This window comes from Solanum verrucosum, unplaced genomic scaffold (genome assembly GCF_900185275.1).
Source record: "Solanum verrucosum unplaced genomic scaffold, falcon-dt-bn FXZP01000277.1, whole genome shotgun sequence".
Taxonomy (NCBI): domain Eukaryota; kingdom Viridiplantae; phylum Streptophyta; class Magnoliopsida; order Solanales; family Solanaceae; genus Solanum; species Solanum verrucosum.
In genome coordinates this window covers 3159747-3172782 of record NW_026019945.1, presented here as the reverse complement: position 1 = coordinate 3172782, position 13036 = coordinate 3159747, and the positions used below count along the sequence as shown (strand labels likewise).

The 13036-nt window shown below is 29.7% G+C and overlaps 1 protein-coding gene across 1 annotated transcript; it reads left to right on the top strand.

Moving 5' to 3' along the window:
- Positions 1 to 6727: 6727 nt before the first annotated feature.
- LOC125839210 (protein yippee-like At5g53940) lies at positions 6728 to 10326 on the top strand. Its single transcript, XM_049518182.1, has 5 exons — positions 6728 to 6968; positions 8068 to 8111; positions 9556 to 9664; positions 9862 to 9917; positions 10068 to 10326. Exons 1-5 carry the CDS (start codon positions 6873 to 6875, stop codon positions 10150 to 10152), a joined length of 390 nt encoding a protein of 129 aa, XP_049374139.1. The 5' UTR covers positions 6728 to 6872; the 3' UTR covers positions 10153 to 10326.
- The last annotated feature ends 2710 nt before the right edge of the window (positions 10327 to 13036 follow it).

Below are 13036 nucleotides of genomic sequence, written 5' to 3'. Positions count from 1 at the left end.
ACTACTGATTAAATGAGTCATTTTGAGAGAAATAAATAAAAAGTAATATAAACAAGTATACTAATGATTAAAAATATTAATCTATATACTTTTGCAAAATGATGTCCAAAAAAAATAGACATAATATATAAATATATCCTTTAATTTATCTTTTATATAAGACGAATGTATCCATATTTTATATTATAAATTTAAGAGTATATTTGTGCATATCCAAAATTAGAGGGCATAAATATTTGCATAAATCAAATTAAAGAACACGTTTATGTATTATCTTTATCTTCTACATTACCTTAAAGCATGAACTTCTAACTTGAATGTAAATTACTATAATATCCCTAACTTAAAACACCCATATATTTATTTGAATAGCATATGTTTTTTTGAAAGGTTGTGACTTTTTCAATGAGTTGTGACTTTTCTGATAAGTTGTGATTTTTTTTCAAAGGGTTGTGATTTTTCGATGAGTTGTGACTTTTCTAAAGAGTTGTGACTTTTCTAATAAGTTGTGCCTTTTTCGAAGAGTTGTGACTTCTTGGACATGCCACGACTTTTCAGATAAGACACAAAAAACACTTGTTCATACTACCTTTTGTTGACTATGAATAGAGAGGTTTCCTCTCATTTTTCAATCACAATTTTTTTTAATCTTCTACTCTTCACCTTCTTGCATTTTAAAATTTTTCGTCTGATTTATTGTTGTTGAGTGAGTTTGAAGTTTAGTAGAATGTGAGGTACCACTATTTTGATGAAGTAAATCATTTTATCCTAAGAAGATATATTTCATAACCTCGAGTACTTGAGGAACATAATATTTGAAGATATAATAGTTATTTTTTGGTTAATATATACAGTGGTATGTAATGTTCCAATATATAAAGTTAACATGATGTAGTCTAAATTATTTTGTTTTTTTGGCAGTTTCTCTTGTGATACAAATATATGCTTCTGAATATCTTTTTCCAAAATTATTTAAATTCTCAAAAGTTAGAGAATTGTCACGATATTTTTGTTGATGCTCAAGACATAAAAATGACTTTATTTATCAATGCTACTTATGTGATTTAGATAGTCACGAAGTTTGCTTCAAAATAGATATTATTTTATAAACATTTCCTTTTTGTTTTACTTATTTACTATTTTTTAATATCTAAGTATTTTAGACGAAATAAATTCATATGACTTGTAATAATGCCTGTTGAAGTTTGTAGTAGTTTAACTTTTATTATTTATTTAGTAGCTAATTTTTATGAGATAACTATTTACATTAATGCATATATATATGTATATATATATATATATATTAATATCATATTCAGTAATATGGAATAAACATTTTCATCTTGTCCCTACACTAAATTAAAATCTATAACTATAAAAAATAGTAACATTAATAAAAAATCCTCTTTATTTATGTAAGTATTTTTTTTTAGAAATTCAGCTATTGCACTTTAATTCTTTAGTTATAACATTGTAAATTAACTTAGTTATTACTAATTATTTCAAACGTTAGTCACACTCTTTTACATTCTTTAGTTATAATATTATGAATTCTCATAGTTATTATATGAAGTATTTCTATCTTTCATCTTTTCTTATATTAAGTTTTGACCAATAATTTTTCATCTTACCCCCCCCCCCCCTATATATCTAATAACACGGTGTTGTTATTTTTCTTTGGATGAATTATGCTTGGTTGAATAAATTGAAAATCGTTTACAAGGATATGGAACTATATCTTTGTTGGGTGTAAGGTAAATCAGGTGATTATATATATGATTTCACAGATAGAATATATTCGGTAATTTAATTTTTAGTTTTTTCAATAAATAAAAAAAGGAAACATTTCTTAGTTAACTATGACTGATAACTATCTTTTATTTATGTACACAATCAATCGTGAAGTCAAGTATGAGAGCCAACAACAATGACATCTATTATGTTATAACTTATAAAATAAAAATTAATATACAAAAAAAATAGTTCTAAAAAATAAAATGTAGTTGTTCTCTTCACATGTCATCTACACAATTTAGCGTGGAATACAAGTGCAAAGCACGTGTGCTTAGATGACAAGAAAAATATACAACAAATATCGTCTACAAGGTAATATTAGTGAGATATGACTAATTACATGATTGAACCTTTTCAAATTGAAATAATTATATACATTATTGCATTTAACTAATAAAATTTTTCATCGACCATCTTCATAGGTTCGCGTGAATAACATATATATATATGACGATCCATAAACATTCACAAACAAATCTGCAATAATATTTTGTGCAAAGTTAATTATTCAAATCTCCGCTTAAATAAGCGATTTTATTTACTATAACATATATTTTTTGAATTGGTAATCACGTGCAACGCACGTGTCGAAAAACTAGTCCAATAAAATATTGATAACTCTTTTTTATACATTTAAACAATACTAAAAGATAGGATTGAGTGGCTTTGAAGTTAACAAAACAAAATCTGCGCGACGTGTTGGTTCGCGTGAATAAGATATATATATATATATATATGACGATCTACATTAAACATTCACAAACAAATCTGCAATAATATTTTGTGCAAAGTGAAATAATTATATACATTATTGCATTTAACTAATAATTTTTTTCATTGACCATCTTCATAGGTTCGCGTGAATAAGATTATATATATATGATGATCCACATTAAACATTCACAAACGAATCTGCAATAATATTTTGTGCAAAGTTAATTATTCAAATCTCCGCTTAAATAAGCGATTTTATTTACTATAACATATATTTTCTGAATTTGTAAACATGTGCAACGCATGTGTCGAAAAACTAGTCCAATAAAATATTGATAGCTCTTTTTTATACATTTAAACAACACTAAGGGGCCATTTGGTTACTGGTTAAAGTTATGCAGGTATTAGTTATGCAATGTTTAATTATGCAGGTATTAGTTATGTAGGTATTAATTATGCAGGGTTTAGTTATGCAGGGTTTAGTTATGCAGGGTATTAACTATGTGGATATTAGTTATGTAGGTATTATTTAGTTATGTAGAGATTACAATACATGAATTATTAACTATTATATTAAACTTGTAGTAAATTATTAATATATATTATTTACAAAATAATAATACATGCTAATAAAATGTGGAATATATTGAATAATATACAATGCTAATATATATATATATATATTTTTTTATTTTTATTTTTTTATTTTTTTATTATTATTATTTTTATTTTTTTTATTATTTTATTTTTTATTATTATTATTATTTTTTATTATTATTATTTTTTTTAATCAACATTGGACCATGTCGATTTATTCATCAAATAAAAATGTGTCCAAACAAGGTCCAAGAGTGACCAAGTCGGTCAACAAAATAGACAAAACAAAAATAACTAAACTAAAAAATAATCTAATTTGGAAACAAAAAAAATCCTAAACTGATAGAACAACTCCAGTATAATGCTAATATTTGATTAGCATATGTACCGTCAAAAAATATACAATCAAATATCTAATATTAAAAAAATATTTATATTTGCATAAATAAATAAAAAATGGTAAATATAAAAAAAATAAAATGAAAATAGTCTATAGATAAAAAGAAATAAAAACAACAAACGTAGATAGGAAAACAGTAAATTTCCAATTAAAAAAATAAATAAATTAAAAGAAATGAAAATGATCTATATATAAAAAGAAATAAAAACAACAAACGTATATAGGAAATAGTAAAGTTTCCAATTAAAAAAATAAAATAAATTAATAGGGTAAATATGTAATTTATCATTTTAATACATGTATAACAAATACCCACATAACTTATTCCACCTTCTACCCTGCTTAACTTTATTCATAGATTCCCTCATAAGTTATGTTGGTATTAATTATGTAAGACTACAAAAAATGCAACCAAACACCATATAAATTAATACATGATTAACTTTTATACAACATTTAAATTCTTACCAACCAAACATGGTACAAGTTATGTTGACTTTTATACCTAATACAAAACTTCTACCAAACACAGTAAAGCTAATGCAACTTTTTATACATGAATAAGATGTCTCTTATACAGTAACCAAACGACCCCTAAAAGATAGGATTAGGTGGCTTTGAAGTTAACAAAACAAAATATGCGCCACATGTTGGTTCGCGTGAGTAAAATATATATATATGACAATCCACATTAAACATTCACAAACGAATCTGCAATAATATTTTGTGCAAAGTTAATTGTTCAAATCTCCGCTTAAGTAAGCGATTTTATTTACTATAACATATATTTTAAGAATTGATAATCACGTGCAACGTACGTATCGAAAAATTAGTCCAATAAAATATTAATAGCTCTTTTTTATACATTTAAACAACACTAAAAAGATAAGATTAGATGGCTTTGAAGTTAACAAAACAAAATTTGCGCCACATATAATAATAGGTCGATTTTCTACTTTGTTGTTTCTGAAATTTGACACTTCACTTCTGTGGGCTAAATTCTAAAACCTTAAAACCCCTCAATAAACCTTGTTCTTTTTCCAGCAAAAGTTTGTTATTGTTTCTTATAAATGTGATAAATGTTTACTAATTGAAAGAAAGAAGATGAAGGCAATAGATAGGAGGTGTTGCCAATGAAAGGGAATGAAAGAGTGGGGCAATGATTTATATGTGTGTCGACGCCGGCGGGAAGGGGAAACAACCTTGACACAAAGAAGATGAAGAAGACGGTGAGGGCGTTGATTAAAAAAATTAATTTTTATTTTCTTAAAATTCTTTTGGATTACTTAAATACAATTTTAAAAAAATTCAATTCAATCGCCACGTGTCATTGTTTCATTGGTACACCTGATATGTTTGTGTTTGAGCTACACACAATTTTGATTTTCAACTGATTATCTTTTTGTGTCTAATAGATATAAATTTCTTGAGGTTAAAGTGTTCAATAGGTACTAACCTTAGTTGAGATGTCTAAATGAATTATGCGGACAATTTTAAGGGCCGCAGATGACTTAAGCCTTTATTTAATAGCTAATTTTCATGAGATAAATATTTTCATTAATGCAAATATATATATAAAATAAATTTGTATTCGATAATATGGAATAAACATTTTCATCTTGTCGTTACACTAAATTAAAATCTATAACTATAAAAAATAGTAACATTAATTAAAAGTCCTATTAATTTATGTAAGTATATATTTTTTTTAGAAATTCAGCTATTGCACTTTAATTCTTTAGTTATAGCATTGTATATTAACTTAGTTATTACTAATTATTTCAAACGTTATTCACACTCTTTTACATTCTTTAGTTATAATATTATGAATTCCCATAGTTATTACATGAATTATTTCTATCTTTCATCTTTTATTAAGTTTTGACCAATAATTTTTCATATTTTCGCCCCTATATATCTAATAACACGGTGTTGTTATTTTTCTTTTGGATGAATCATGCTTGGTTAAATAAATTGAAAATCGTTTATAAGGATATGGAACTATATCTTTGTTGGGTGTAAGGTAAACCAAGTGGTTATATATATGATTTCAGAGATAGAATATATTCGGTAATTTTAACTTTTAGTTTTTTCAGTAAAAAAAAAAGGAAACCTTCCTCAGTTAACTATTGATAGTCATATAACTATCTTTTATTTATGTATACATTCAATCGTGAAGTCAAATATGAGAGCCAACAACAAGGACGACATCTATTATGATATAACTTATAAAATAAAAATTAATATACAAAAAAATAGTTTTGAAAAATAAAATGTAGTTGTTCTCTTCACATGTTCATATGATATCTACACAATTTAACGTGGAATACAAGTGCAAAGCACGTGTGCTTAGATGACAAGAAAAATATACAACAAATATCGTCTACAAGGTAATATTAGTGAGATATGACTAATTACATGACTGAACCTCTTCAAATTGAAATAATTATCTACATTATTGCATTTAACTAATAAATTTTTTCATTGACCATCTTCATAGGTTCACGTGAATAAGATATATATGACGATCCATATTAAACATTCACAAATGAATCTGCAATAATATTTTGTGCAAATTTAATTATTCAAATATCCGCTTAAATAAGCGATTTTATTTACTATAACATATATTTTCTGAATTAGTATCGAAAAACTAGTCCAATAAAATATTGATAGCTCTTTTTTATACATTTAACAACACTAAAAGATAGTATTAGGTGGCTTTGAAGTTAACAAAACAAAATCTGCACCACATGTTGGTTCGCGTGAATAAGATATATATATATATATATGACGATCCACATTAAACATTACAAACGAATCTGTAATAATATTTTGTGCAAAGTTAATTATTCAAATCTCCGCTTAAATAAGCGATTTTATGTACTATAACATATATTTTCTGAATTGATAATCACGTGCGACGCACGTGTCAAAAAACGAATCCAATAAAATATTGATAACTCTTTTTTATTCATTTAAACAACACTAAAAAATAGGATTAGGTGGCTTTTTTGAAGTTAACAAAACAAATTTTATATACTATAACATATATTTTCTGAATTGATAATCATGTGCGACGCACGTGTTGAAAAACTAATCCAATAAAATATTAATAGCTCTTTTTTATACATTTAAACAGCACATGATTAGGTGGCTTTGATGTTAACAAAACAAAATCTGCGCCACATGTAATAATAAGTCGGCTTTCTACTTTGTTGTTTCTGGAATTTGACACTTCACTTCTGTGGGCTTAATTCTAAAACCTTAAAACCCCTCAATAAACCTTGTTCTTTTCATCTTTTCTTTAGAAAGGGTTTCAGTTTTGGGAAATTGGGGCTGAGCTGTAGTTTGTGTGAAGTGAAAAATGGGGAGACTATTTTTGGTGGATCTTGAAGGCAAAACTTACAATTGCAAATTCTGCAAAACCCAACTTGGTCAGGCTGATGATCTTGTTTCAAAGGTACAATTTTTTCCCTTTTTTAATTTTATTTTTTGGTTCTTTTTTTGTGGTTGAATTACTAGATATAGCTATGGAATTCTGATCTTTCATTGACATATGGTTATATATTACTGTTGGGTACAAGTAAAAATCTCAGCTTTTGTAGATTTTTTTTGTTTTGTTTTTGAAATTAGCTTTCATAGCTAGTAAATAAGTAATTTTTATGTTGTTTAGTACAATTGTAATATGTTTCTGGTTAATTCTGAAGTTTCAAATGTTCTTCCAAGTATTATGAGGATTGAGGATTCATCATGAATCTGAATTAACCATTAGGAAAATGGGTTATTCAAGTTAAGGATGGAAGAGTGTGGAGATTTTATTGACTATTAAAAATTTGTTGTTGATATGATCCAGAAATGAGTGACTACTTCAGGGGAGATAGAAGTGACGTGTAAAGACATTTGGAAGTTTTCAAGCATGTTGGATCATGTTGATTTTATGTATATACATAGATGTTTGAACAAAATAGTTTATAGTTTAGCTAGATTTTCTATTTCTTTGTTGAAGGAGATCTCTTGGGAGAAGTTTTTCCCAAGTTGGATCGTACATGATGCTAAGGATACATTTGAATTCTGTAGTTGTTGATGCAGTAATACAAAGTGTTCAGTTCCGGTGAAAAAATTTCATGAATCTGACAAGTTTTATGTTGGCTGCTAAGCATACACTGACCCTCCTCTTTTCTTTCTATATATATATACTTATATATACCGAGTCTCGGGTGAGCCTTGTGGGTGACGTGGCACCCCCTCGACCCTTAGTAGATCCTCCCCTGGTTAAAAGCATTTCCTTTTTTCACTCATAAGTAAAATATATGCATAAGAATTTTCTAGCACCAACAGGTGACGTAAGTTGGAATTCTTGAAGCAAGTAAAATTAATTGAAACTTTAATTGGAACTTAAGAAGTTCCTTTTATCTCATTGTGTATGAACTGTTAGTTTACATGCTTTGTTGTGGTTTATTGCATGAGAAAATTGTGTTTCGTCTTTGCTGCATAAATTGCAATTCAGTTTGCAATGTTTAACTATGTCTGACGAAATCTCCTTTATGCTATTTATTCAGGCTTTTCATTGCCGCAGTGGAAAAGCATACCTGTTCAATAATGTGTGAGTGGCCTCTAATTATTCTCAACATCAGATTGATAGTATACATTGCTTTTTCATGAATCAGTGCTTTTGTTTTACAAGTGATTTAATTTGTCAGTAAACCTGCATCCAATCATGAGTGACAACTGGTGCTTTCTTTTTGGGGCTTGTACGTTACTGTATCTGTTGTCGGGAGAATGTGTTGTTTAATATGTTTGGCGCATCATTCGGGCGCAGTGGATAGGTGTTTCTCTTAATTGGTAAAGTGTCATGCTACCATTGATAATCTGTTGCGTCTATTTTCAGTGAGTTTCAGACAATACCGTCATTTTTATTCAACAGAATGTCATTTGAGACCAAGCATTTGTGAAATGTATGATATTCCCTGTTTGGACTTTTTTTTTAAAAATGGTAGAGGTTTTATTAACAATAGTACCAAGATGGTACAAAAGTACAAGCCACCAAAAAGTCAAGTAGCAACCATTCTTTGTTCTTATTATTATTCCTTTAAATTTCTGGGGTGGGAGGTTATAGATATAAATGGCTCTTGCAAAGAAATGCACTTTAGGCATATAGGAACTTCTCACATTTAATTTGATTCAAAATGCTTTGTCATGCTTTCTATAGTATTTTGCCACGATTTCTGTACTTCCGTTATTTCTTTTTCAATCTGCATTGATATGGTTTTTTCCTTGAGTTGAGGGTCAATAGGAAACAACCTCTCTACGTCCCAAGGTAGGCGTATTGTTTGGGTACACTCTACCCTCTCCAAACCCCGCTAGTGGGATTACACTGGCTACATAGTTGTTGTTGTTAGTTGCAAGTTCCAATGGTTCGCTCATCATCAGCATCAGCTAGTTATTTTTGTGCATGACTATTTGACTTGGGCCACATTTGGATATAGTGTTACTCAGTTGTCCAAGGTATATACTGTACATGCATACGTATGTATGCTTGCATTCTTCTTGCCCATCTACTTTCAAGACTTCAGTTTCCCTGGATTAGCCTGGCTGTCCAGATGGTATGTTGTCATTAGCAACTATAGTTCAAGTTTTGATAGTTTCATTAATGAGATATCCACCTAGTAAGTCAAAAATGGAAGATAATGCTGCATGCTGGATGGAATCTGTACTTTTATTGTAGACTCAGTTTTCTGAGCGGTTGTAGTTGGTCGAAGACCACTTTGCTTTTTTAAAGACGTTGCTATGTTTAAAGCTTATTTTCTGACAGGAAGCTAAGCTGAATCGTCTTACAGCGGAAATTGGTTATTTAATTCGGGGTTGAACGAATTAGTTAATGTCAAAACATCTAGTTCAGTGGTCATCTTTACTTGGCTTTCTTGATTTTGCAAGAGACGTGTGTTGTTAGCTCCATTATCTGTTCTTTTATCCTTTCCTGGCCTGATCAGACTATGTTTCTTTTCCAATTCATATGATGTAATTTTTCACCTTCTTTCTTTGTGTAGGGTAAATATAACTTTTGGACAGAGCGAGGAGAGGACGATGCTCTCTGGAAAGCACACTGTGATAGATATATTTTGTTGTTGCTGTGGGCAGATTCTTGGCTGGAAATATGTAATCCCTTTTATTCCTTCTTCTTTGTCCATAGGCAGCAACGCGTAGAGCCAAAACGTACAATCATGGGAACACACATAAAAAGTTCCTTCTATTATCTTTTGAGGGATATGAATCGGTGTATATAAGCTAAATTCACACGGTATATGTAACACGCATAGTTCTATTAACGACTAATATTTGTCTCATTCACACAGGAGAAAGCCCATGAGAAAAGCCAGAAGTACAAAGAAGGGAAATTTGTCCTTGAAAGGTTTATTACTCTCTCCCCCTCTTTATCTTTTTATAGTAAAAAAAAGAGTTACGTTAATTCGCATTAACATTTTATCGTGAAAAACAATATGCTCATTTCAAGTGTTCGTAACATAACATTTCTATGCTGTTGATAATGTGTGTGGAACAGAGGCATGATCATTGATGGTGAAGTTGATTCTGAATTCTACATTGATACTCGTGCAAGCACAAGTGATGGTGAAGATACAATGTAACTTGTGGGAGCTTAGTGCACCGATTTGCAGATATTTGTATCTTGTAGACTTAGCAAAAGAACAGTTGTATCTTATCTGGAGATCTCCTCAAGTTTGTGGATATAGAAACTAAGTTGCTGCAGAAGTGTTTTTTATTTAATATGGTTGACTAAAGTAAATGTTTTATTGGTCTTACATGTTTTTTGTGCTTCCTTCATTATATTAGTCTGCTCAGCATGGTTTGTTATGTTTATTTAGGAATGTGCTTGCTTACGCTTTAAGAAAAAAAACTAAATATGTATATTCTCAAATAGGGATCAAATTCCACCCGATGATCGTGTTTGGTGTGGCGAGTGTAGTATCTCAAAAAGGATGTAAGCTAAATACATATATATATATATTCATTGAATAGACTTGCTTAACGTTCATAGTTTATATCTCTATGACTCTATATGATTTGCAATTTGCGATATATATAAGAGTTCTATTTTAAAATGGACGTAAATTATTAGTTTCATTTCCTAACTATTGACAGTTTTAAAAACACAATCTAATTGACAAACTAAATGTAGATACACCCTCAATATACAACATGACATAACAAGTAGTCTCAAACTCTTGTGCAAGCATGAGACTCTTAATAAAAGAATCGAAAGAAGTGTTGAAAATATCTTAAACTTGGCGAGAATTTAAGGATATATTAAGATAATGAATCTTTCAAAGTCTCGTACAAGCACGAGAGTCTTAACAAAAAGAGTGTTGAATACATAACTTGGCAATTTTTTTTTGAAGGTTGTTAATAGTTCTGAAACAAATAAGCACAGTTTGCTAAGATAATGGATACTATATATCTATGGGGTTGAGTGTGTTGGGCACAATCCAGATCCTTTCACCAAACCAAACGAACCTCCTTTCCTTCTTCCAAATCCGAATTTACATATGCAGATTTTCCAATATTGATTGCAATTAGCGATTCGTTTATCTGCGGTTTGCTTTTTAGTATTCCAATTTTGTTAACGAAGAAGAAGAAGAAGTAAATCCGAACACAATGGGAGAACGCAAGTCTTCATCTAAGAAAATATCTTCCAGAAAGAAGAGGCTCAAAGTTTCCTCTAAGGTATCTTTTTCAACTCTCCTTTTCGATGCTTTCCATTTATTCGCATAATAACATTCGTTCGCTTGCTCAGTATTATGTATAATGTTCCTGTATGGTGTGTTGCTTTCTTTCTATTTCGTTTTGAATTATTGTGTGTAGTTATGTATTTTAGGGTTTATCTTCATCTTAAACTAAAGTTATTGAACTTTGTTTTGTATCAAATAAAATCACTCAACTTAAGGTTTTTATTTCTAATCTCCTTTAATTTGCTTTTTAAGGGCTTAAGTTTTTTCTGTTTACTGAATTAATTTTTGTGATGTTATGGAATATGTGTTAATGTCCTTTTGTAGTGATGCTAATAGTTCCCTTTTTACTGGTGGTGGAAATAGGGAAGATAATTAAAACTAATGGTTAGTTATCTGCTATGTTCCAAAAATGTTAGTTACACCCGTGTTGGATCCTCCTAAAATGCTCTACTTTTGGAGGATAGAACACATACCCGGCGACATTTTTGAAGAGTCCGAACAACATAAGTTATATGTACCCTCTGTTGAACCTAAGTCCAAGCAACATATGTAATTAGCTGGTTTAACTTTTGGGTCTTTTCATGTGTGTACCATCAGGGGATGTTTTTTGGGGGATAAAAATTAGGATAGCCGTTCTATTAGCTAAAAATTAAAATGAAACTGTTTTCCAAGAACAAGGGTCAAAAAGTAATTCAGAAGGCTGGTTATTTTGAGTACAATACTTGTATGAGTTGACATTACTGAACTGGGAGAATATAAGTCCTACTCCTTCCAGTTTGTTTAGAAGGGATTATTTTCATGTAAATATTCATATACAAATCTGTAATATGATATGGCTTCATGTGATATAGCTCATGATCGCTCGTAGGAGTGTTAAGTCACATTGCATAGTCATTTGAATCGCTATAGTTAGAGTTCCATGAATCATTTATTGTTCTTTGTATTTTTTTTTGTTTTCTGCTATATCCACAAAATAACCTTAGTGGAGCAAATCTAGAGTTATTTATCAAAAGAAACAATTATCTGCACCTGTTAATACTTGGTATCTTTTAGAAGCCACCATGGAAAAACAGATATCTAAGATCTTGTATTAAATATATTCTCTTTTGTTTCAATTTGTAATTCCTTAACTGACACTCAGAAGAAAGAATTATGAAAGACTTTATAATGCTTGATCATCATGCCAGCACACTTTATACACTCTTTATTGAATATATTTAATACCCAAATATTCATGGAGATGTTTTCATGAGAAATTGCATTATATTTTTAATTAATATTAGGCATGCTTTCGTAGAACAATGTAAGGTTACCTCCTGTTTTCTTATCAATACATTCTCATCTTGTCACTGGCAATTCCAATTTATCTTCCTTCATTAGACATCTTCATGTGTTGTGTGGTTAGATACGCAAGAGAAAAAGCAGAAGAAACAAACCCAAGAAGTTATCCAGTGCCAAGGATGACTCGTCATCTTCTGCTTCCTCTGATTATTCTAGCAGTCCACAGTCTTTGTCCTCTGATTCAGAGGTTGATTATAGTAGGAAAAAATGTAGGCACTCACGTGATATGAAACGCGTGAAGAAAAGAACTTGGAGAAGATATTCAAGCCGAGATGTCAATGATAGTTCACCCCCTGTAAAGAAAAGAAAATGGTCAAATAGAAAGAGTCTTGATTATGGGAGAAAAGTGCAGAAGAAGAAGCGAAAGAGACACACTAGTATTAGCTCCACGAACAGTGACTCAAGAAGTTGTTCTAGTTGCCAAAGTTAAAATAGTATTATC